General features: G+C 37.8%; 1 protein-coding gene and 1 pseudogene across 1 annotated transcript in view; one reads left to right on the top strand and one right to left on the bottom strand.

The window, feature by feature from the left end:
* Positions 1-22,536, top strand: part of ERO1B (endoplasmic reticulum oxidoreductase 1 beta) — a 50,377-nt gene that overhangs the window by 6,165 nt on the left and 21,676 nt on the right. Inside the window, exons 2-6 of the mRNA XM_019746996.2 lie at positions 2,884-3,003; positions 7,372-7,455; positions 11,163-11,204; positions 13,031-13,113; positions 19,646-19,719. Of these exons, the coding sequence (XP_019602555.2) occupies positions 2,884-3,003; positions 7,372-7,455; positions 11,163-11,204; positions 13,031-13,113; positions 19,646-19,719 (403 nt within the window). The remainder of the gene's footprint in view (positions 1-2,883; positions 3,004-7,371; positions 7,456-11,162; positions 11,205-13,030; positions 13,114-19,645; positions 19,720-22,536) is intronic.
* On the bottom strand, positions 13,698-14,806 carry LOC109455417 (nucleosome assembly protein 1-like 1; annotated as a pseudogene).

The raw sequence follows: 22,536 nt of genomic DNA, 5'->3' as shown, positions 1-22,536 counted from the left end.
TTTGTAAGTAAGCCTGCCATTTTCTAGTAAAACTGGACATATACTTATAGCAATTACACTCCTAAGCATATAATCTGGAGAAACTCTTATATACTATATGGAGAGATGAACAAAAATGTTTGTATAGCATTGTTCTTTAGCTAAATCTGGAAACAACTTAAATATAGATGATTGGTTTCTTATTGCTGCTGTAACAACAAAAAAAGTCCCCCAAATTTCAACATAAACTTGTAGTTCTGTAGACCAGAAGTCTGAGAGTGTGTCTTACGGGGTTAAGATCAGGGGTCAGCACAGCAAATTCCTCCCGAGGCTTTAGGGGAGACCGCTCCTGCCTTTACCAACTTGGAGGCTGCTGTGTTCCTTGGCTTGCAGCCTCCTCCCCATCCTTAGAGCCAGCAGTGTAGCATCTTCCAGTCTCTCTGTGACTCGGACACTCCTATCTCCCTCGGTCTAACATTATTCTCTGAATAGCCTTAGCTTAGTCACATCTGCAAAATCCCTTTTGCCACGTGAGATAAATTCACAGGTTTCAGGAGTCTGGGCATGGACATCTTTGGAGGCCCTTATTCTGTCAATGTATCATATGAACCAACAATAAAAGAAACTGTGATACTTTCATATAACATTTAACACTTACAGCTACTGTAACACTCATCATCTTGGATTGATGTCAAAATAAAATGTTATCAAAAGAAGCACATCACAGAACAATCCACACATTAGATTTCTATTAATATCAAAGTTCAAAATCAGAAGGAAAAACTTTACATATGTTGTTTAGGGACACATCATTCGCGATGCAATTACAAAGAAAAGTAAAAAAAATTAACAAAAGTAAGATTTTTTACCTCCATAGGGAGGGAGATGGCTGTGATTAAGGAGGGACTTAAAAGATACAGGCAGCATTTCTTGTTTACATTTTTAAAGTTTGCTGATACACAGGTTTTTGTCTTTGTAATAGTCTTTAAGAGTTAGAAATATGTACCTGGTAATTTCGTATACCTCACCCCAGCCCCTACCACAATTAAAATATTTAAAAAAAATAAAATATAGTTTATTAACTACAAGTCAGCAATTTAAGAAAAATTGAGAAGAAAGAGCAATCACTGGATAAAATTTTTTAAAACCTACAAAGTTATTCTTGGGTTTTGTTTTCTTCCTGCTATTATTTAGGGGCCAGAATTTGAAGTTTTCGTTAGACAAATGGGGTGAAATTCGGCAGAGTTACCGTGTTTCCCCGAAAATAAGACCTTACTGAACAATCAGCTCTAATGCATCTTTTGGAGCAAAAATTAATATAAGACCCGTTATTATATTATAGTATATATATTATCTTATATTATACCCAGTCTTATAGTAAAATAAGTAATGTCCATGCCCTGACTCCTCTTATTGTAAAATAAGACCGGATCTTATATTAATTTTTGCTCCAAAAGACGCATTAGAGCTGATTGTCCGGCGAGGTCTTATTTTCGGAGAAACAGTAGTGGCAAGACCTTAGTAAATGGGATCACAAAGCAGACAGAATTCCAAAATTCTTGGTAATGACCCCTGTTCTTTATCTCAGGAAAGAAAGCATTGGGCAGAAACAAACCACTGAGAAGGACTGGTTTCCATTCTCTGGCCATTCTTTGCATCTGTTCCTCCTACTGGTCCCATGAGTAACCTGTAACGGGCTGAGTCCCATTTACTTTTTACATTTTAATTTTAATTGAGGTAATTGTAGATTCCATGCGGTTGTAAGAAATAGTACGGAGAAATGCCATGTACCCTTTATCCAGCTTTCCCCAATGGTAGTATTTCGTAAACATACAGTATTATAACCAGGACATTGACACAACCTACTGATCTTATTCAGATACCTGGTCCCTTGTCTCATCTGTGTATGTACGCATGTATGAGTTGCATGCTCCTTATCACATGTGTTGTATGTACCCACCACCAGTCAAGATACTGAACAATTTCATCACACAAGGATGCTTCCTGTTACCCTTTTATAACCCACCTCCCTCCTTTCCCTACCCCCACTCCAGCTTCCATCCCTAGTCCAGTCTCTAAACCCTGGCAACCAATTATCTGTTTGTGCTCCCTTTCTAAAGCTTTGTCATTTCAAAAATGTTAAATAAATGAAACATACAGTATGTAACCTTTGGGATTGGTGTTTTTCACTCAGCGTTATTCTGTGAAGCTTCAACCAAGCCGAGCATGTCAGTGATCTCATTTTAAGATTTAGCTGAAGAATGTTTTATGGAATTTTTGGATTCTGAACTCTCTTTGGAAATATCAGTGTATCTTTGATTAATGTATATTTTGTGTAGTAGATAAAAGCATGTATTTTAAAGTGAGACAGACTTGGGCCTATGTCTCATTTCTACTTTGGAAAAATTATTTTAACCTTGCTAAGGCTTAATTTCCTTACATGTAAAACAAAGATGATAATATCCATTTCATTGGGTATTTAGAGAATAAATGAGATCCCTAACACTCTTAGTGCCATGACCATCACGTAAGGGTTCCTTGAATGGCAGTCTAAAAAAAAGATAGGGTTACTACAGCAATGTGACATCAGTAGTCTTGGAAGGAATTGCTTTAGCATTCCAACAACTACTTGGATTTTATGTATGCTTAGGCAAGGTAAGAAGCATCCGTATCTTGCTTTTTGACCACTATACAAGACTGTTTTGTTCTTCAGAATGGGGACATCTAATCCTTCTGTTGTTTTTTTATTGAATTGACCATACTAAAAAGTGACTGCTTTAATGTTCTGTATCTTAATGAGCAAATACTAGCTAATCTGAATGTATAAATTATTTTTTTACATAACAATACAGATTTGGTAAGGTCGAAACAGGTTTTAAATTTTATATATACATTTCTTTCTAGGTCACTGGAGTGCTAGATGATTGCTTGTGTGATGTTGATAGCATCGATAAATTCAATACCTTCAAAATCTTCCCAAAAATGAAAAAATTGCAAGAGCGAGACTACTTCCGTTATTACAAGGTATGGTTATAATTTTTCATTCCGTTGGTACCAAAGAATTTTATATAGCTGTCTACAGATGTGACTTTTATCACCCTTTGAAAGCCCATTTTGATTCTTCTCAGCACCCTACGTGTGTCTTTTGTCACGGAAATGGATTAAGTATTGCACTGAAAACCTGTTAGTCTTTTTGAACACTAAGAATCTGAACCCTCTTCCTATATTTGGGGAATTCTTTGTCTTTCAATTTTGGTTTTGAGGCAGAGACTCCTCCCTAACACAAAAGCTGAATGCCAGGGACTTATTTTGTCGGCCTCCCTTGTACCTTAGGTTCTGCCAACTAGACGCACCTGCCCAGGTTTTGAGCTGAGCTGAGGGCAGTGCCATGTGCCAGCGTTGCTGGCAGTGTAAAGTGCCAGGGCAGCAGACGGTCACTGGGCAGCTCACTGGAGGGCTTGCCAGCCAGGCTGCGGACACAGACAGAACACCAGCCACAGTAATACTGCAGAATTGGTCCTGAACTGTATTACGACAGTAGTCTCCTCTAGACCTTCACAAATCAGCAGTGGTAGTTTAAAGGCAGCAGCAATAAGGCATATTCAAAAGGACAGTGTTTTACATTTCAGAACAATATGCTTAGAGCTGCCCTTGTGCTTTGCCTGCGCTCTTGCTCTCAGTATTCAGTTGGGTGTATAACTTTCTTGATTTCATTTTTCAGTATATTTTAAGAATTGAGCAGATTTTCTCTTTTATCCTATTTCTGCATACGCTATCTTAGTCCTTTAAATATTTTAAAGGATAAAAAAATCCAGCATTTCAGTAATTGTAAGTAGTGCAAAAGGTAGCAAATTAGAGAATTAAAGATTTGGGAATGATCTCCACCCCCCAGGTCAGCACCAAGAATACCCAGAAAAGGTGACTGTTTCTCCTCTATACAAAACAGTGCAGCTCCCGCAGACTTATTTCACAGAGCAATCTATGCTTAGAGAAACCACTGAGTGTCTAGTGTTCTGGGCGTTTCACATGCGTGAGACAGATGGGAATAGCTTCTGATTCCCGCCTCTAAATCTACCAGTCTGGCTGCGTTTCTAGCTGCTTTCTCCTGCTCTTTTTTTACTACTAGGTTTAACCAGATGAAATTGTTGCTGTTATAGGTCAGAATGATTGAATGCTGCCAGTTTCACATGGTTCGGGCTAGTACAATGGAGGAAGTGTTTCTTGTATCAAAGGTCATCCCGTCACGGAACGCCCCGCTCACATCTCCACTCAGGGTGTCTCGGCCCTCACTCTACCACTTCTCCCTTTTGGGATCATGTCTTCTATTTCTGTCAATAGTAGGCACTCGAACATTTGAATACATGAATGAGTATCTCATTTAATCTTTACACTGAATGAACACTGTCAGGTCAGTATTAGCCACATTTTGTAAATGAAGAAACAATGGCTTAGGTGTCCCAGGTAGAGTTGGATTAAGAAAAGGTGTGGGAGCATCTCGCACAATTGAAAGATAAGCTGAAGTAGCATACTTCAGAAAAGGGAGAAATTAGAGCGGCCACTAATGACCATTCTCTTTATGGGCCACCAAAATATTGGGTCTAATTCACCATTTGCTCATGTTTTTGCAGCACTTTGTGCAAGAGTTAGATTCCTGGGAGAAGGGATTTCCTTCTAATGAACAAAAGAGGGGAAGACACTTTGGTGAACACTCCTATTTGCATAAATATAAGGGCAATCATTTTTACTTAAAGGGAAGTTAGGAGGGATGTAACAGAAGAAGGAAACATGGAAGTTGGATAGGCAAAAATTCCAATGTGGGCCTTGGCTAGCCAACATACAATTTACCCATATACATGTAATTTAAAGAATGTTCTAACCAACACCATGAAATTATTCCCTATGGAACCAGCATATACTCATACCCTCTCTACAAGGGGAGTAATGCAATGATCTAGTTAATGCATTTACCTTTAGATATCACCCAAGTGGAGGATATTTGGATGATACGTATCCTTCTTCTAGTTCTGTTACTCTCTGAATCAAACAAAAAGAAAATGTAGCCAGTATACTCTACATATAACAGTGGCAGAAAAGGAAAGCTAGGAGAAGAGGTTAATTTTAAACACACTTACATACTTAGATTCAGCAAGCAAGCAAATATAGGTCGAAGCAACAATATACCTCTATCGACTGATCAATCTGATCAGGGAGACAAACAATAAACAAGTAAGCAATACCACATAATTTCATACGGCTACAAGTGCTTTGGAGAAAAATAAAGCAAAGTAGGAGATACAGAGGAAGAGGGGTGCGGAGGCTGGGTAGCCCTATTTTAAAGAAGTTGGTCAGGAAAAGAAGAAATTCATGCTGTCCCGTTTGAGCCAAGACATACCTGCTGTGAGAGAGTAAGCTGTGCCAATACCTGGGGCGAGAACACGCCAGGCAAGGGGAGTGGAACTGCAGGTATGAAGGGCTTGACTGCAGGTAGAAAGGTTTAGTGTTTGAGGAATAAGAAGACGACTGACATAGCTGGAGGAAAGTGAGTGACAGGCAGAGTTGGAGAGGTAGGTAAGGGGTAGAGGAAACAAATTAGAGGAGGGCCTTGTTAAACACCTAAGGATGTTGGATTTTACTATAAGTGTGGTACAGAGCTAGCAGAGGGCTTTGGAGCTGGCCAGGTTGTCACAGGTTAAGTCCCCTGGGAAGCCGACTCCAAGACAGTGATTAGTGTATGAGAAGTTAATTAGGGACTACTCTTGGAACCAACAAATTAGGGAAAGGAAAGGAAGGGTGGGAAGAGGGAGAAGTAAAGCTGTGATGCAGCTTCAGTGCAGACCTTGGGGACCTCTTAAGATGGGATGACCCTCAGAGCTGTCCCCACTTGAGGTAGAGGTCTAGGCCACTAGATCCTTGCACCAGTCGTTGGATGAAGGCCCTCACAGGAACGGGTGAGGTGACCTTGGGCAAAGTGTCTGTCTCTTTTTGTCTCTCTCAAAGTGTCTGTCAGTTCAAAACCGATTTTCAGAGGTGTTGTATGTGGGGTGAGAAAGAGAAGAGTCGAGGCTGATGCCAAGATTTTGGCCTGAGGGACTGGATTAATGGAGTTGCTATTTGCTGAGACGTCAAGAATTACTAGAGGGAAGAGCACGATTTTGGGTATGTTAGTTAAGTCTGACATAGTAAGTGCCTGTGGATGTTCCATGGGAGAGCTGGATGAGGCAAAGGGAGTGAGCCATGAAAAGGTCTGGGAAAGCATCAGTGCAGGCAGAGAGAACGGCCCTGGGACAGAAGCAAGCTTGGTGTGTGCCCAGCAGGAAGGCTGGGGTGGCTGGGGCGCGTGGCAGGGCATGAGCTCAGAGAGGTGGGCAGGAGGCCGGGTGACGGAGGGTCCGGTGGAGCCAGCTGCAGGGTTCCATTTCCTCCAAAGGTGATGGAAGCCACAGGAGGTTCCAGCGTGGATTGGTATAATCCAAATTAGGTTTCAAAGAGAGTCGTGGCTGCTGTGTGAGAATAGATGGAAGTGGAAGCAGGGAGACTTGCTGTAATCCTGGCAAGAAATGAGTGGTGACAGTGGAGGTGGTGAGAAATGGATACTGAACTGTTTCAAGGGGATGAAGCAAGAATACCACTGTGATCTTCGACATGGGCGATCCATCTGGAAGTCCTATTGAATTACTATTTTCCCGTCATGTTTAGAATGTGACATTTCAGAGTTCTTCCAATGATTAAAATGTCCTGCACGATCTTCCCTCCCCCGCTAAAAGTCAGCAAAACTGGCATTTTTCCATTCCCAGAACTATCCAAGCTCTGTCACTTTACCCAAACGCACACTTCGTGCGACGTTCATCTGTCCTGAAATATTACCTCCTCCGAGGTCTCCAGCCACCAGCCCCTTCAGTTTCTATCACAGAACTCCGAATTTTCCTGGGTAACACTCACCACAATTTGTTATTAAATAAATATACAAATATATCATTTCTGTTCCGTCCAGTAGACTGAGTTCCGGGGGAAGTGCTTTTTCTGCCTCCTTTTCCCCTGAAGCCCACCCAGCCCTGACACACACTGGGTGCCATACACACTTGTTCAGTGAACCGGGCGTGAGAACCCTGGACGATGGGGAAGTGTGCGCGTAGTCAGATGCTTTCCAGCTTCTTCGGATGAGCCGTGCACTTGATTCCTTTTTTGAAGTGTCAGAGGACTAATAGCATCATTTATTTTTAAAACTCAATATTCTATCTGGGTGTCTGAAAAACTTGCAGTCATTTTAAATTCTGAACTATACAGTAGGCACGTCTTTTGATTCCCCACCACATCCCCAGCGTGGTGACACTGAAAAGAGTGCTGCACCTCTGTGACACACGCTTGCTCATGTTAATTCATTCTTTCTCTAAGGTTAACCTGAAGCGACCATGTCCTTTCTGGGCAGAAGATGGCCATTGCTCAATAAAAGACTGTCACGTGGAGCCCTGTCCAGAGGTAACACATTTAAAACCAGAGGCTGTTCTAGGATCTACAACTGACTGACTTATTTCACGCTTTATTGAATCTTCATCTTGTTTCATAGGCAAAAAGTGTGCCACTGGACCTTAAATTTCAAATTTAAAGTGGGAATTAAAGTGCATAAAGCAGGGAGATTTCAGGCTCGGAATTAGATTTTTACTTGGTCTTGTTAGTAAGGGAATGCTACATTTTAGACCTTGCTTTGTGACATCTAGCGTAATTTTTATTTTTTTCATCAGTAATTAGTTATACGTTATGTTTTCATTTTACTTTTGGCTTTTCTTACCTAACCAATTGGTCTAATTTTTTGTCCTTAAAAATATGAAAAAAACATCTCAACGAATGTCCTTCCTAATAGGGAAAAATATTGTCTTCATTTTCCTTTAAGAATATAATGTTTTTTAACGTTTTAGTTTGAAATAATGTCAGACCTAGACAAAAGTTGGAAGAATAGTACAAGCCATCCCATATACTTTTTATCCAGATTTCCTACTCTTTAATGTTGATCACATTTGCTTTGTTCTCTGTCTGTATATATTAATATTATCCTGAACTATTTAGGTATAAGTTACCAGCATGATTCCTTACCCCTAAATTCTTCAGTGTGTATTTCCTTAGAAACAAGAGTATTCTCTTACCTAACCACAGCATAATTAATAATACAGGAAATTAATATTAATGTAGTCTATAGATCTTAATTATCTATTGCCAACTGACTAATGTGCATTATAGAAAAAAAAAAAAAGTTTCTGATCCTGAATTGTATGTAGCATTTGGATGCCATGTCTCTTTAATCTTTTTAATCTGGAATAGTCTCTTGGTAGTTCGTCTTTCAATGTCTTGACATTTTTCCTTCCCTCCATCCCTCCCTCCCTTCCAGTATACCAGTTATTTTGTAGAATACCCCTAATTTGGGGTTTTTCTGATGTTTTCTAACTGTCAGATTCAGGCCACACACTTTTGGCAGGTGTGTCATAGAAGTGATGTGTCCTTTTGTCCTTCTTAGTGTGTCGTATTAGAAGGTACATGCTGTCATCGTCATCACTTGATTAAGGTGGTGTTTGCCAGATTTCTTCACTGTAAAGTGGGAAAAATCTTTGAGACTGAAAATATCCCAGTTTTCATCATACTTTTACCATCATAATTTTAGCATCCATTGATGATTCTTTCCTGAATTATTTATACGATGTTTGCCATATAGTGATTTCCTGATTCCATTTCCTCTACGTTTATTAGGTGGCAAGAGATTTTTCTTGTCTTCCCTTTATTTATGTATGTAATTATATGTTTATGCCAGTATGAACCTGAATTATTATTTTTAATAATTTTTTAATTTTTTTTATAACAGCTTTATTGAGACTTAAAATTCACTCTTTCTAAAGTATACAATTCAGTGGTGTTTAGTCTATTCACAGAATTGTGCAACCATCGCCACTACCTAATTTCAAAACATTTTCACCACCCCAGAAAGAACCCCCCCTGCCCATTAACCATCACTCCCCATTGCCCCCTCCCGCTGGAAACACTTATCTACTTTCTGTCTGCATTAATTGGCTTTGCCAGTTATGGACATGTCACGTAAATAAAATCATATACTATGTGGTCTTGTTACTGGCTTCATTTGTATTGCCAAATAATATTCCATTGTGTGGTTATTCATCAATTGATGGACGTGTGGTTGCTTCCACTTTTGGGCTGCTATGAATAGTGCTGCTATGGACATTCAGGTAGAAGGTTTTGTGTGGACATATGTTGTCAGTGCTCTCGAGTGTGCATCTTGCAGTGGAATTGCTGGGTCATGTAGTAGCTTTGACTCTTGGAGGACCCACCAAACTGTTTCCAGTGTGGCTGCACGTTTTACGTTCCCACCAACATGTGCGAGGGTTCTAATTTCTGTACATGCCGTCAACACTTGTTTTTGTTTATTTTAGCCATCCTCGTGAATGTTACGTCATTTGGGTTTTGATTTGCATTTTCCTGATGGCCAATAACATCAAGCATCTTTTCAGGTGCTTAATACCATCTTTGGAAAAGTGTCTATTCAAATCCTTTGCCCATTTTAAAATTGAGTTGCCTTTTGATGAGTTGTAAGAGTTATTTGGCTGCATAGTATGTACTTCTAAATTGTTTTTACATTAAAATAATCATTTTTTGTTGACAGTGGATTATCTTCTTTTGTCAAGTTTCTAATAAGAATAAGTAAAGGTGTTTGTTTGTATATGCATTTAAAAATTCCTGTCTGTTCCCTTCCCTTTCTCCCCAGAGACAGAAACGAGCCCTTCATGTTGGTCCTTTTAAGTGATGTGAGGATATTTGTATTTTTCTCTCTTTGGGGGAAAATTCAGTAGCCATTTCCTATTGACCCCAAACGTGTCATGATACAGAATTAAAGCTTGCATTCTCTTAACTGTAACTGTCGTTCTGCTTCACGGTGCTTGTGTGAGTGGCCACAGTCAGGTTTGTTTCATGCTCGATTTTGGTTGTTAAATTTATGGTTATAATTACTTTTAACAATTCTTTTTTGGTGATTTTTATGTTATTCATGACGATCTTCTATGGTGCTTACCGCCATATTTCTAAAAGGCCTATGTTAAGATTATTTGCTTAAGTCAAGTTAGTGCACTTAGCATCAAACCTTTTAAAAAGCTGCTAAAGATTTTAACATACTATTCTAGTTAGAGGGCATACAGGAGTCAGAGGGTGCTTTGGATTACTATTTATTCCTTATTTTAAATTCAGGGTCATATCATTGTGACTGCTCGATTTGACTTCAGTTTTATAGTTTTCTCTCTTCTGCCCTCGTTAGAGATACTAGGAAACATGGAAATGATAAAATACTGGCAGCAAGTAACATTTGTATCGATATGGTCTTTTTATTGATTAGGAAAAAATTTATTGTTATTTTCTTTAGCCAGACGGAAAAATGTTTATTCTGAATATTTGGTTAAACTGTATCTATGAAACATGAAAATTTTTTAGTAGTTAATTTGCTATTAATTTGATAGCTCATTGATATAAACATTGGAAATCAGTCCCCTGGGTTGATCAGAGCATCAACCTGTGATTGTCTGATTTCAGATGTGATTTTTTTTTATTGTGTTTGATAAGCCAGGTGTGATAATTCATTGGTTTATTTATTAAAGCCTAAAAGCAATTATTAGCTTTGTAGAAAAGAAAATCAGATATACATGCAGTTCTCCTATTGGTAAATCCCAGGTTAATCATACTCTAGCCTTCTATGAATCCAAAATTGCCTAAACCTTAAACATCAATTTAGAGCAGAAATTAAAATTGAGCATGATATATTTCAAATAAATTTGAAATTTTTAAAAACTTCTTTTTCTGTGGTAAGAAAATGTATGGAAAAAGTGATTGTCATTTTTTTAAACCTAAAAATTATATAAACTGGTAAATACTGCATTGAGAGTTTAAATTAGAGCTCATTTTGATGCTTTAATTTTGTGTGTCATTCAATTTTCTGTCCTATGATTACAAGTCTGCACATTGGTGTAACTCTTCCTTTTACCTCACAGAGGCAGTACGAAAACAGAATTTGAATGTATATTTTCTCTTCATAGAATAAAATAGCCTTTGTATTAGAGCAATAGCATTACTAATTTGTGAAGAAATCCGAAAAAAAAAATCAAGATTGCTTGTAAAATTGCTGTTGTTATTCTTTTAAGAGTAAAATCCCAGTTGGAATTAAAGCTGGAAGTTCTAATAAGGTGAGTCACTCTTCTTCCTTGAATATTTCTGCTTTACATGGTGAAATTTACCATTTACTGCTTGACAGTAGTTGTAGAAGAGACCCATAACATTGTTACCGTGTTTCCCCCAAAATAAGACCTAGCTGGACCATCAGCTCTAATGCAAATTTTGAAGCAAAAATTAATATAAGACCCGGTCTTGTTTTAATATAAGACCTGGTCTTATATAATATAATATAATTATACTGTAATATAATATAGTATAATATAATATAATATAATACTCATATTAATTTTTGGTCCAAAAGACGTACTAGAGCTGATTGTCTGGCTAGGTCTTATTTTCGGGGAAACATGGTAGTTGGGAATGGATACGTTTTGCCTTAAAATCCCAAATTTCTAATTCTTGTAGCAAGCAGAGAGATTGTATATTCTTACAATTAAAATTATATAGCTTCTTATGAAATATTTCAGTTTTGTTTTGCAACCTCTAGAAGAACTACGAAGTGTAACTACAGTGTCAGATGGCCTCCTCAACAGGTGTTTAATCATACACGTATTTTTGGTCTTCTGTTTCCACTAGTCGACCTGTCATATTCAGGATTATATTGTATAGAGTAAATAGTTGTCAGGTTATTTTGAGCATAGTAGTTGCAAATGGAATTAAAATATTCCTTTACTAAAGCTTCCCCTTTGCCTCTTCTGAGCATGCCATAATTTACTTTGTCATTCGTATGTTTTTAGGTAACGGTATACTCGTAGTTTTTCACTATTGTACGTACGTCATAAAGATCCTGGTACCCTCTCTCTCTGCTTTCTTCCTCATTCTCGCTGCATTTTCTTCTAGCATGCTCTCCCCCATGTGGCCTTTTGTTTGTGTTCATTCTCATGTATTTATTTTTGTTAAAGAACTAAAGCAAATAAATAAATTGTATAAAAACAGTTGGAATCCTTTCTAGACTCCTTCCCAATCCCTTTCTGTTTCCTCCCTCCCCAGGGCTAGACAGTTTTCTGAAGTTGATGTGTATCCTTCTGTGATCCTTTTTATGTTTATACTTTATTTTGCTGTATCCACAAGTGTATATTTAGATCTTTTGTATGAAACTTTAAAATTTTTAAAATAATATTGTATTTCTTTAGGTTAAAAACATTTTTTTCAGTTTGTATTTTTATTGAGTAGTATGCTTTTGAAATTTTGTCTCTTGATACATGTAGATTTAAAAAATGTAACATCTGCATAATATTCAGTTGTGTGACTATATCATGGGTTAGCCATTCCCCTGTTGATGGACATTTCCATTGTTTTCAGCCTTTTGCTGTTAAAAACAGTGATGCACTAGCGTCTTGTCTTTTGTCTCATCACGCACACGTAAGAGTTCCTCTGGGTCTGTAATTAGAAATAAGATTGTTGGGCCATAGGGTGTGCCTATCTCAGCATCACAAGATAGTACCTGACAACTTTCTAAAGTGGTGGTGCCTCGATGTTGTTTTTGTTTTTAAATACTGCTCTGGATATGGTTTCAGAGTGGGACTGCTGGCTCAAGGGCTTATGCATTTTCAAGCTCTAAATAAATGTCAAATGATGTTCCCAAGAGGGTTTTCTCAGTTTACATCATCACCAATGTGATGGTTGTTATGTTTTTAATGTCCTTGCTTATTGATTAGGTAGAAATTTGTGACTAATTTTCATTTGTATTTCGTACATAGTTAGGGATTTCAGTAACAGAATTATCCATGTTTAGTGTATATCAGCATTGACAGATTTACTGTTCTGCCGGTTGAGCCTGAAATAAAGAGAAAGGAATGAATTTTACTGAATGTGTTTATTATTAACTTCCTTTCAGTACTTGAAAGAGGCAAACAATACCAAAGAATTAGAAGATTGTGAGCAAGCTAATAAACTGGGAGCAATTAATAGCACATTAAGGTAAGTTTTGTTTTAGTAGTATTAAAAAAAATTCTCTTGTTTATACCAGAAATCTCCTGTTTTTCTTGTGAGTTTAAAACACTAATGTTTCAACTACTTTTTAAGAGGAACAAGTTATTCTTTATCCTAAATTTTGTGCTAGCTTTGCTTCCTCTTGACTGATTTGTTCTTAAATTTCTAAATCATCAATATTGACTCTATTCAAAAGTGAAAATTTAGAAGATTGCTCAACTAGCAGGGCTTCTGGATCTATTACTATGGGAAAAGGAATTTGAACCTAAGTCTTTCTTTTTTCTTTTTTTTAGTTTCAGGTGTACAAAACAATGTAATAGTTATACATTTACACCTCTCACAAAGTTATAACCCCTCCAGTCTCCTACCCCTCTGACATCATATATAGCTGTTACTGTACCATTGACTATATTCCCTATGCTGTACTCCATATCCCATGACCAAATAACCAAATATATATATGTGTGTGTGTGTGTGTGTGTATTTATTTTTATTTTTTGTTATTTAAATTATAGTTGACATTCAGTATTGTTCAACTTCAGCTTCCAGAATATAGCACAATGGTCAGGCATCTACACAGTCCGTAGAGTGGTCTCCCTGATAAGTCCAATACCCATCTGGTACCCCACATAATCTTCAGCATTATCACCCAGATCTCCATTCTCAGGAACGTCAGGAGGCGCAGAAAAATTAAAGAATCATTGGATACTGTTTTGGTCACAGTACGAACTGCCCCACTGGGTCCCTTGTGTTTCTGCTTCTTTTTAATGGTTTTCAGAGCGACATTCTTCCCTTTTTTCCAATCTGTCTGGCACCCTGTACAACCCACAATTTCTGGTCCATCAAAAGAAAAGGGATCAGAATCATCTGGTTCTGACCTCGTCCTCTATGTCATTGTCAGCACCTCATTTGTGAAATACTCATGGGCTTCAAAGTGAACTTCTAAGGCAAAAGTCACGGGCCGGCCAGCATCTGAGAACTTCACTTTAGTGCCTTTCACTGCTTCTAAATAGGTTCGTCATGCTCTGGACCATCTCACCCAGCAAGTCAGCATACCAGAAACAGTCAACCAAAGTTCAGGGATTCCCTTGGGGTCTTCTTTTTCTTCATCCTTTTTCTCATCTTCAAACTTGCCCTTTTCTGTTAGTTCCTCCGAAATTTTGTCTTTCTCATCTAGTTTCCATTGACATTCTTCTTCTGTAGGTTCGTAAATTGCATTGATGATCTCAAATCACGTATCTAATAAAGGCTGACAGACAACAGCGCATTTTCTTTCAAGGTCATTAACTTCATCATAGAAGTTGGCTTCTATCTGTGCACATTTACCTTGAAGGGTTTTGAGAGCATTCACTCACCTTTTAACCACCCTCGGCAAGCTTTCAGTGTATCCCGTCCTGTTTCTACTAGACCATCAAGTCTTTCTTGGAGGGCTGCAAGAACTGAGGATTTTGCATCCTCTGAACAGTCAGCCGACGCGATTTGGTTTTTGTTTCTTCACCAGTTTCTTCTTCTACTTCATCACCCAAAACTTAATCAAATTCAGACTGTTCTTGGTTGTCAGTGGCTGCCATGTTGTAAGAACTCCAAATATCGGTGTCTGGCATGGGTAGCCAGGCGGCCGGAGCTGGTTAGGTGGTGACTCAGGGAAGCCGCAAGAGGAGTAGGAGGTGGTGTCACGAGCAGAGAGCGCTGAAAAAGCTATATGTATATAGTTTTATCCATGTGATTTTATTTTTTCTTTATGTAAATGGTATAATACTGTATGTAACATTCTGCAACTTTCTTTTTACACTGCATATTTTGCTTTCTAGACCTATCCATGTTAAAACAGATTTGTCTCATTGTTTTAACTGATGAATAGTTTTCACCATATAAATATATCATATTTTACTTATCTATTCCCCTACTGATGGACACTTAGGTTGTTTCAAATTTTTTACTTCTACAAATTGTGCTACCTTGAGCATCCTTGATAAAGTTGTTTTGGTAGGGTTTTTTTGTTTTTGTTTTGTTTTTTGGTGTACACTAGAAGTAAAATTGCTGAATCTTAGGACTGCCCTCTTGTAACTGTTCTTGATATTGCCCTAGTGGCTTTCCAGAGGTGCTTTCCAGAGTACTTATGTGGATATGTACTGCCTCCAGCGCTGACAACTTACTTTGCCAAAAGTTGATAATGTTTGATGAGTGCAAAATAGTATCTCATTTTTGTTTAATTTATATTTTGTTGATTACTAGTCAGTATGAGCATTTTTAAACTCTGTTTATTGGACATTTGAGTTTCCTATTCATTCAATAAATGAATGCCTACAATATGCCAAGCACTGTTGTAGGGCACTAGGAATATAGCTGTACGCATGACAAACAAATTCCTGCCCTCCGCAGCTTCATCCGGCGATAAACAACTAAAGTATATGGGAACTAAGTGAAATGGTGATGAGTGCCAGGGAGAAAAGTAAAGCAGGGAAGAATGATGGAGAGGGATAGAGCGAGGGTGGTTGCACTATCCTAAATTGGGTGGCCAGAGAAGACCAAAGTGATAACAGGACACATGAGCAGAACGCTCATGAAGGCATGAGTCACAGTATGGCTGCCTGGGGGATGAGTGTTTCAGGGATGTACAGCTGGTAGTGAAAAGTCCTGAGGCAGGAGCATAACTAGACCATCTAAGGAACCACAAGAAGGCCACTGTGGCTGGAGTACAGTGATTGAGGACAAAGTAGAAGACGACAAAGTCAGGAGATGCTAAGGATGGGGCAGGGGTGGGTGCGGTAGGGCAGGGCTCTTATAGAACCGTGAAGACAGCCATTACGATTATGAATACTGCTTTAAGCTGAGTGCCATGAAAAGTCATTAGTGGATTCTGAGTGAGAGTGTGAGGGAGCCAGGAGTCTGTTGTGGAAGCCTGGTTATGGATTGTTGTAGGAATTTAGATAAGACCTGATAGTGGTTTCGTTAAGACCAGGGTGGTAGCAGTGGAAATGAGGAGAAGTACTCAGGTCTGGGTAGGACTTCACGGTAGAGCTGAGAGCATTTGCTGATGGATGTGGGGTATAAAAAAGGCAGGAGCTAGGAATGACTGCAAGATTTGGAACTAGAAAAATGGGTTTGCTATCCACTGAACTGGGGACACCCCGGGAGGAGCAAAATTATAGTTCAACCTTGGACTTAAGTGTGAGCTGCCCACAGGACACCCAGTTAGAGACGTGGGTCAGGCAGGTGGGTACACAAGTCTCAACTTCAGGGGAGAGTCTGGGCTGGAGACAAAATGTGGGAGTCAGTCAGTGACTATATGGTGTTTAGAAACCATAAACCTGAATGTTCCCAAGGAGAGACTATAAATAGAGAAATGATCCAGGGACTGGGCCTTAAGGCATTATATGATTTGGGGGGTAAATTGCCTGCTTATGTTCTTTGCTATTATTTCTCAGTTGGCGGGTTACTTTTTTTTTTAAGTTTAACTTTTTATTTATATTTCATTTTTTTATTACTAGTTTCAGGTATATGAAACAACATAATGATTAGACATTTACTGTCCTCTGACATCATATATAGCTGTTACTATACCACTGACTATATTCCCTATGTTATACTTTACATCCCATGACCATGTATATATATATTTAATTATAGTTGACATTCAATATTATTCTACATCAGCTCCAGGTGTATACAGCACAGTGGTCAGGCATCTACACAATCTATGAAGTGATCCCCCTGATAAGTCCAGTCCCCACCTGGCCCCCTATATAATCTTTACAATATTATTGATTTTATTCCCCATTCTGTATTTCACATCCCCGTGACTGTTTTGTATCTAGCAATTTGTACTTTCTAATCCCTTCACCTTCTCCTCCATTCCCCATCCCCACTTCCATCTAGCAACCATCAGTTTTTTCTCTCTCTCTGAGTCCATTTCTGTTTTGTTTGCTCATTTATTCTGTTCTTTAGATTCCACATATAAGTGAGGTCATATGGTATTTGTCTTTCTCAATCTGACTTATTTCACCGAGCCTAATATTCTCTAGGTCCATCCATGTTGTTGCAAATAGTAAAACTTCATTCTTTTTTATGGCAGAGTAATACTCCATTGTATAAATGTACCACAATGTCTTTATCCAATCATCTATTGATGGGCATTTTCATTGTTTCCATATCTTGGCTATTGGAATAGCACTGCAATAAACATAGGGATGCACGGGGGTGGGGTTGCATTTTTAAATTACTATTCATTTGTAGGCATTCTTCATATAATCTGATAATTCTTTGTTGGCTATATAGGTTGTTAGGGCTTGTCTTTTAATTTTGCTGATAGTTGTTTTTATTCAACAGAAGTTATTTTTTTTTTAACTTTTAAATTTAAGTATAACATATATAATGTATACAGATCTTAAGTGTAAAGGTCCATTTAATTTTACAAATGGAACCCAACTCTGTAGCCACTATCCAAAACAATATACTTGCTTACCCCCAGAGATTCCCACGTGGACTTTTCTAGTCATTACTGTCATGTTAACCATGATTTTGAGTTTTATTAACAGAGATTAATTTTGCCTGCTTACATAAATTGAATAATGAAGAATATATTATTTTGTATCTGGCTTCTTTTATTCAATGTTATGTCTGTGAAATTCATTCATATTCTTGAGCTTAGAAGCATTTACTTCCTTTTCATTGGTATATAGTATTCCACAGTAAGACAGTACCGTAATGTTTTCATCCTACTGTTTTCCACTTTGGGGCCATTTCAAAAAATACTTTGGTAGACACTTGTGGTGCATTTGGTATGCATTTCTGTGGCGAATATACCTAGGAGTGGAATTAAGTACTGCCAAATGGTTTTCAAAATGACTACCAAAGTACATTGCCACGAGTAGGGTACAAGAGTTCCTCATTCCACAACTTCTCCACCAGTGGGCACTGTAATTTCTAAACAGCTTTATTGAAGTATAATTGACATAGCACCTATTCAAAATATATAATTTGATGTTTTGACATGTGTACAGTCACAAAAATCAGCACAGTCAAGATGGTTCTCATATCTATCACCCCCAAAAGTTTTCTCATGCCCCTTTTAATCTCTCTATCCCATCCCTTCCTGCCCCTGTATTTCCCACTTGGAAGACTACCACCTTAACTCACAGCACCATCTCGACAGGAAGCCTAAGGTTAAACCCAAGACATTGTATAAGTAGCTTAGCATCCATCTTCAAATGGACTTCTGGAAAAGCTGGACTTGATAATCTGTAAGGTTCTTTCTGACTCATTTATAAACGAAACTGGGCCAGCTCTGTTAGCATTAGATAAGCATTCCATATCTTTTCTACACCATGGCTTTAGGCAGGAGTTAGATGGAACAGTCAGCAAAATCTCATCAAATAAGGATGCTCAAAGAAAAAAGTTCCTCTAAATTAGTCATGTTGCTGACAAGAAAATAGGAATTTATATCAGAATTGCTTTGTTCTTTACTATTTTCAACAGAAGATTTGTGTGATTAAACATAACTATAGTTATCGTTTTAGCTGTAATTAGAAATTAGGCACTCTTATTTTCTGGCATCATATATTTCAACTGAGTCAAATATGATACAAAATTTATTGTTATTGAATTAATTGTGTACTCCCATAGGAGAAAAAAGTCCCAAAGTAAATTGAATTAGAAAAATTTGTTGATAAAGTGGATGTGGTACAGCCCACCTTATGTCATTCAGCAGTTTCTCAAATACAAAATAAATTCTTGGCTGTACCAGCACTGCACTTAGGAATTACCTGACTTATACTTGGTGCACAATTTTTTTACTTTGTTTTTTTTCTATTTGAGTAGCGAATAAAGAAGGGTAGTAATACTTATAGGTGCTGCCATCACATACTCGAGACAGAGAATATAGGTTAAAGTGAATGCAGGTCAAAGTTTGTTTGAATGAGTGTCGTTCCTTTATCAGTTTTCCAAGTCATGTTTCTTATTCATAGATTTTTTAAATGTGAGGTATTAATAGTATGTAAAATGAATGATGTACCATAATAAAAGTGACATTTGTAGCCAGTGAATACCACGTTGGATGGGAGATCCTAGAAATGCAATTCTTGGTATTTTGGGTTCTATAAGTACAAAAGCAATTTAAGTTAAAAGAATTATGAAAGTAAATTTAATTCCTACCTTAGGAAAAAATAATAAATATTCCCTATAATTTCTTAGTCAATTGAGAAGGCCAGCTTGAATTTTGTGTTTAACTACATCTTATATATATTTGTAAATTAATATTCTAGTCCAAGTAATTAATGTTGACTGGGGCTAATAATAGTTTTAATATAGTTGAGAAATATAAATCACTCATGGAAATTAGTATCTATGTTTTTCATATACTTTGTTTCATCATTCCTTCATGTAACCTCTAACTGAATTTCTGACACCATCTAATTAAAAAAGAAGTGACCTCATATTATCTGGTTTTAATTACACTAGAATACAGTGTTAAAATTTTCATCTCCAAATTTAATCATTTTCTTTTTTATTCTTCCTCTAGTAATCAAAGCAAAGAAGCTTTCATTGACTGGGCAAGATATGATGATTCACAGGATCACTTTTGTGAACTTGACGGTAATAAAATGAACTATTTTATCGAAATTATTTTAACTTGAACCCTTTTATAAGACATTGAAATCAATTACAATATCAACAGAGTTATGGCTTTAATGCACTGGATGTCTCTATGTGGATCTTATTATTCAGAATGGCATTTATTGACAGCCTGTCTTCCAAGCCCTGTCCTAAGTACCTTAAGTACATTACTTCTGATCTTTACAGCTACCTTATTAAGTGTGTAGTATTTCATATCTGAAGAAAGTGAGTCTCGAAGACTAAGTAACTTGCCCAAGACCACACAAGAGCAGGAAGCTGAGACAGGATTCATTCCAGATCTGGCTGAATCTAAAACCTGTGTTCTTTCCATTATGACACCCCATCTCCTGTGGACCTCCAGTTCAAGCCACTAATTTACAGTTCTGTGAATATACTGTAACAGTGTTCACACTGGAATTTGTTGGAGGTCTCAACAACTATCATAAAGACACCTTCCAATACTTTGGAAGTCTAATTGGACCTCTCCACAGCCTTCTTTCCCAGAAGCCCCTGGAATGGTACAAAGACAGGGCACTGTTCAATGATAACTCCCACTTCTCTTAAAAGAAAGTAATTGAAGTGACTCAGAAATTTTATCTGTAGGAGGATATTCCCAAGAATTGTGTGAGTAGGCTTAAATCACTCGTTTGGCCTCTAATTTTACCTTGTACCTTGGGATCGTTATATTTTTGGTGGTGGAAAAGAATTTGGGATTCAAGCATGCATAGTTGGAAACAGACAGCAGACATTCTTCTGAGCTTTTAAAGTGTCTGGAGTGGTCATACTGCTTTCAAAGGGTTTTTAAAAGACTCATGTAGAACTGTGCTGTTAATCTAGGAACAATTTACAATGAGCTACAATAGTCTGGTGAATTGAGAAGATGCTGGGAGATGAAATGTTATTGCCACGGTCTGTATGGTTCAGCAGGGCAATTTTTAAGAAATCTGAGCAACGCTTCTTTGGGTCTCTGGATATAATAAATGGGCAATGAATAAAATACCCCATTATTATACTTAGAATTGGCAGATTTTATCAAAGCAAGCCATTGTACCCAGGTTAAGCCCACACGTCACTGCTTACTCTTTCATGTGCCTTTTGGTTTGTCATTCTAATTATATTTGAGTGTTTAACACTCATAGTCACTTCTTTCCAATTTCTCATTTTACCTATTCCTTGGTTAAAATAAAAAATTTTCAGTAGTGCTTATTTAATAGGCTTTCAGATTAAAAAGTAATTTCTGTGAATGTATATATTTCTCGTATAGTATATAATGTGAATATGTATTTCTCTATAAGTATTTAATGAAAAATACTACTCGGGGATCACTTGCTCTGTTTAAGTTGATGTGCTCCATTATCATCAATAGTCTTAACTCATTTTTTAACATTAGCTTCGTAATCTGTAAAAGTGGAAGAGATATCCTATAAGAGTTTAAATAAAATCCTTTAACAGTTTTAGGATTACATAATTAAAATAATTGGTAGCTTGTATATTTTATGTAGTTCTTACACATAAAACCATGATCCCAGCTGGATTCCCACTACCCTTCTGGGCAGTACTGTTCATGTGTGTCCCCGTGACTTAGACCCACAATTACAAAACATACTGTCAGAGTTGCTCAGAGTAGTGTTTAGTGATTTCAGTTATCGAAAATCATTGGATTAAAACAAATCTAAAGGCTTCACCCCAGTTGATTGGACTATATCCATACAGCCCTGCTCCCTGCTGTTTTGTTGCTGGTTCTGTTGTTATTTGAAAGGAAGATGATCCCTATAGATCAAATAGTAGGGTTTTAAATAATTGAGCAGTTCAAGGTAAGCTGCTCTCCCCACCCCTCTCAATGTTTTGTTGTTGTTGATGTCTTTGTGCACGGCTCCCTTTGTTTCAGGTTTCTGCTCAAATGTCACCTCACCAAAGGCTGCTGTCACTCTGTAGATAAAATAGTAACCACTGTCGCTCTCTGTCTCTCCCAGAGAGTACCTGGCACGTTATTTAGTTCAGGTTTGTTGTCTGTCCTCCCCATAGATCGTGAGCCACTTGAGGACAAGCGCCTTGTCCCTTTGGTTCACTGCTATACCCCCAGTGCCTGGTACAGACGTGGGCCATGTGCAGTAACTGTCTGTCGAATGAAGTCATTGGTTCATAAATAACCTACACAGTGTGCTCGATTGTTACTGTTATATTTTCCCTTAAAACATGTTCATTAATAAATTAAAAATATTGTTTAAAACAGTAGTTTCTAAATCTGGCTGTGCATCGAAATTACATGGGAGCTTTATAAAGTATAGGTTCTCTTCCACTGAGTAAATCATGTTGTAACAGTGGGTGGTAGCATTTGGGATAGACTTGGTGATGGGGGGTTGTAGGCTCAGTTCTGAGTCTGTATCTCAGCATTTCTGATCTGTGTCCATAAGCAAAAAGCGTGCACACTAAGGGGCCGGTGCTCCCATGATGTTCTAAGAGGTATCGGGGTTAGGACGCAGGAAGGAGAGTCTAGCGCCCTGGAAAGTGAAGTGTAGCCTCATGACACATTAAAGTAGGACAGTGACAAGAACATTCAGTGTACTTGAGAAGGAGGAAAAAACATAGTTCAAGTTGATGGATTCCAGAATTGGATATTTTGATTCAGTGGGTTTCCTGAATCCTTGGGCAATGGTTAGCATGGTCAAATAGAAAGAACAGCTTTGCAGCAGCTTGGTAGAGGAAAGAAGAAGAGAAAACTCTTTGGGAGGAAGATAGAGTAGGGACCCAAAGGGAATTAGCTGAATGAGTAATATAGCTGTACTGGTGGAAGTT

The sequence above is a fragment of the Rhinolophus sinicus genome, linkage group LG12 (assembly GCF_036562045.2).
Source record: "Rhinolophus sinicus isolate RSC01 linkage group LG12, ASM3656204v1, whole genome shotgun sequence".
NCBI lineage: Eukaryota > Metazoa > Chordata > Mammalia > Chiroptera > Rhinolophidae > Rhinolophus > Rhinolophus sinicus.
This window is presented reverse-complemented; position numbering and strand designations above follow the sequence as displayed.